Source organism: Malus sylvestris, chromosome 2, assembly GCF_916048215.2.
Source record: "Malus sylvestris chromosome 2, drMalSylv7.2, whole genome shotgun sequence".
NCBI classification, from domain to species: Eukaryota; Viridiplantae; Streptophyta; class Magnoliopsida; order Rosales; family Rosaceae; genus Malus; species Malus sylvestris.
Window position 1 is genome coordinate 17766924 of NC_062261.1, and position 3328 is coordinate 17770251.

At 37.0% G+C, this 3328-nt stretch overlaps 1 protein-coding gene across 1 annotated transcript; it reads left to right on the forward strand.

The window, feature by feature from the left end:
• Nucleotides 1–594: 594 nt before the first annotated feature.
• LOC126601811 (uncharacterized) lies at nucleotides 595–1241 on the forward strand. Its single transcript, XM_050268576.1, has 2 exons — nucleotides 595–784; nucleotides 1009–1241. The coding sequence occupies exons 1-2, from the start codon at nucleotides 595–597 to the stop codon at nucleotides 1239–1241; spliced, it is 423 nt and encodes a 140-aa protein (XP_050124533.1).
• The last annotated feature ends 2087 nt before the right edge of the window (nucleotides 1242–3328 follow it).

Below are 3328 nucleotides of genomic sequence, written 5' to 3' on the forward strand. Positions count from 1 at the left end.
TGCAGGCGCACTCACCTGTTTGATGGGGAGGCCACGTGGCCAGTCTTAGACCGTTGGATTTCCAACGGCTAGTTTTTTGGACCATTGGATTTCCAACGGTAAAAAAATTTTGAATTTGAAATCCAACAGCTAGATGACGTGGCGCGTTCTGGGTCGTTCGATCCTAAGATTAACGGTCCACAATTTTCGAGCATAAAAAAAAACCCCAACGGTTAGAATTGTGACTGTTGGCCACGTGTCATACTTATGGGTTGTTGGATTTGAATCTTTTTCAAATCCAACGGTCCAGATTAATTCACTTAATAAAAATTAATAAAAAAATGATTAAAAATACAGAAAAAATATTATATTTTTTTTATATTTTTTTTCCTATAAATACCCAACGATCATCTTCCACCTTACACCATATTTCAATATTTTCAACACTTTCTACTGAAGCTTTCATGTACTTTTTGTGTGAAAAGAATACCTAACCAAAACCTCATCCTTTTTTTTTGTCCATATAAACCCTACAATGCTACATCCATCCTCACACTAAAATCAATCATTCTTTTTAGCTCAGAATCCTTCTTCATCCCTACATCCATCCTTACAATGTCTTCTTCTAGGAGAGTGTATAAACAGTTTGAGGAGCAACATAAAAGATTGTTGACCCAACATGAAGAATTGGTCAATCTCGAGGAAGGTGGAGGCGGAGATGAGGCTTTTGCAATGGAGGATGATAAAGATGATGACCATAGAAGGCAGAGGGCTTCACGTTCCCATTGTGTCTTGGAAGCTGTGGGTTAGATATCCAAACCTAAACGTGCTGCAAACTTCGATAGAAAGAGGGAAAGACGAGGTAATAATATCTTGGAAGATTATTTTATCCCCAATTGTGTATTCCCTGATCATGTTTTTAGACGTCGTTTTAGAATGCAACAAAGTTTGTTTGACAAAATCATGAGTGCTATTTGCAACCATGATCAATACTTTGTGCAAAAAAAAGGGATGATTTTCATGTTCTAGGTCTTCTTCCTGAGCAAAAAGTTACTACTACCTTGCAGATGCTTGCATATGAAGCATCTGTAGATCAAGTGGATGAGATAACGAGGATGGGAAAATCAATTGTTCTAGAGTCCCTGATGCGATTTTGCTCTGCAATCGAAGCCCTCTATATGAAGGAGTACCTCCGGAAATTGACGCATAAGGATCTACGAAGGCTACTGAGGAAGGCTGAGATGCGAGGCTTCCTGGCATGATTGGAAGCATTGACTGTATGCACTGGACCTGGAAAAACTGTCCAAGTGCGTGGCAAGGAGCATATGGCGACAAAAAAGGAGCCAAAAATATCATTTTGGAAGTGGTGACTTCATTTGATACATGGATTTGACATGCATTTTTTGGTGTTCCAGGAGCTCAGAATGACCTAAATGTCCTTGCGCAATCTCCAGTCTTCACCAAAGTGCTGCAAGAAAAAGCACCCAGAGTCACATATTCAATCAATGGACATACATACGACGGGCCGTACTACCTTGCAGACGACATTTACCTAAGGTGGACAACGTTTGTCAAAATAGCCCTACATCCACAAAGTGAAAAAGAAAAACACTTTGCAAAATGTCAAGAGTGGTGTAGGAAGGATGTGGAGTGTTGTTTTAGTATCCTGCAAGCTCGTTGGGCAATTGTCAGGTCAGCTGCCAGAATGTTTGATGTCGAGGCACTTCGATCCATCATGATGTCATGTATCATTCTCCATAACATGATTGTGGAAGATGCGTATGATTATGATGCTGTCGACGAATACGAGCCGCACACAATGAACAACTCAAGAACATGTATCTATTGTGCTCATGACGGCACCGAAGATCCCGTGCAACACAAGCCATTGTAATAGGATGGACGTTACAATCAATTGATCACTCAGCGGTACACTTCATTGCAAAAGCCATAATGGCACTGTACCCGTCAAAGTGACTTGATTGAGCACCAATGGGGATTTCAACAAGGCCAAGATAATTAAAAGGAGTTTGTGGTGGAACAATAAAGTTCTTAGTTTATTTAGTGTTTTTTTTAAAGTTTATTTGATGAGTTTATTTAATTTTATTTAATGTGTTTTTTTTAAGTTTATTTGATGATTTTATGTAATTTTATTTTGATAATGGCATGCGGCGTGACAAGATTAGTTAAAAATCCAATCCGAAATTAAAATTATTTTTTATTTATTATTTTATAAAAAAATTAATAATATTTTAAATGGACAGGGTGCCAACACATTGTGTAGGGGTGGAGATCGTTTGTGCCAGAGCAATTTTTAGACTTTGTGCTAGCGCATTTTTTAGGGGTGGAGATTCATTTGGCCTATTACTGTTCATTGAGATCTATCATTGTTCACCGAGTGGATTAAATGGGCTAGATATTAGCGCATTCTTTTAGGGATGAACTTGCTCTTATATATCACATGAACTAGTACCATGTGTGTTGCACTAGCACACAATAGTATTCCTTTGAGGAGGATCATGCATGAACACGCGTTGGAGGGAAATGTGGTATACAATATGTTCCCAAGATTCAAGACGTAAGGATAAGGAGGCCACATAGTGCGAAGCTTTCAACCGACATGATGTACGTAGTCAATTTATATACTTGAGATACTTTGTTCACCTTTAACAGACAGATATTTGAGTCTCAAAAGGATTGTTTATGGTGTGCTTAACAATCAAAATTGTTAATCTTAATTACATTCTAATTGACTAGTATAGTTATGTGATACACCAACTCTAATTAAAACAATAGCCCAAAAAGAAAATAAGTAGTGAAATGCACTTCCTCTAAGAACACCAGAAGGAAAAATATAATTAGAGAAAACCATACTTTTTAGATCTTATTAGCAAATCATGTAATTTGTCATCAATAAGAAATAAGCACATAATCAACATTAAGATAATAATCCAATTATCAATAATCACGTGACCACGTCATATGATTTACAAAATATAATTTAAGTAAATGGCTTTCCTAGCATTACTTATCATATATATTAGTAATTTAATTTTACAATGAGGGCTCACATCACATGACCTTTTCTCACCGACAGTTTATCCCATTTTGGGGAGTAGAATTTATAGGGATATATACCAAGATACTCTCTTAACTTAAGCACGTCCACTCAAGGCAAAGAGGTTTTGAGATTATGAGATGAGAAAATGGACCACTTTTGGATCTTCTGGCGGCTCTTCACATATCTCTCACTTCTCATATGGTTGCTGTGTGTTGGAGAACAATTCAGAAATAAACAGAATAACAGAAATAAACAGAACTTGAAATTCACAATTTTTATTTCACAAAA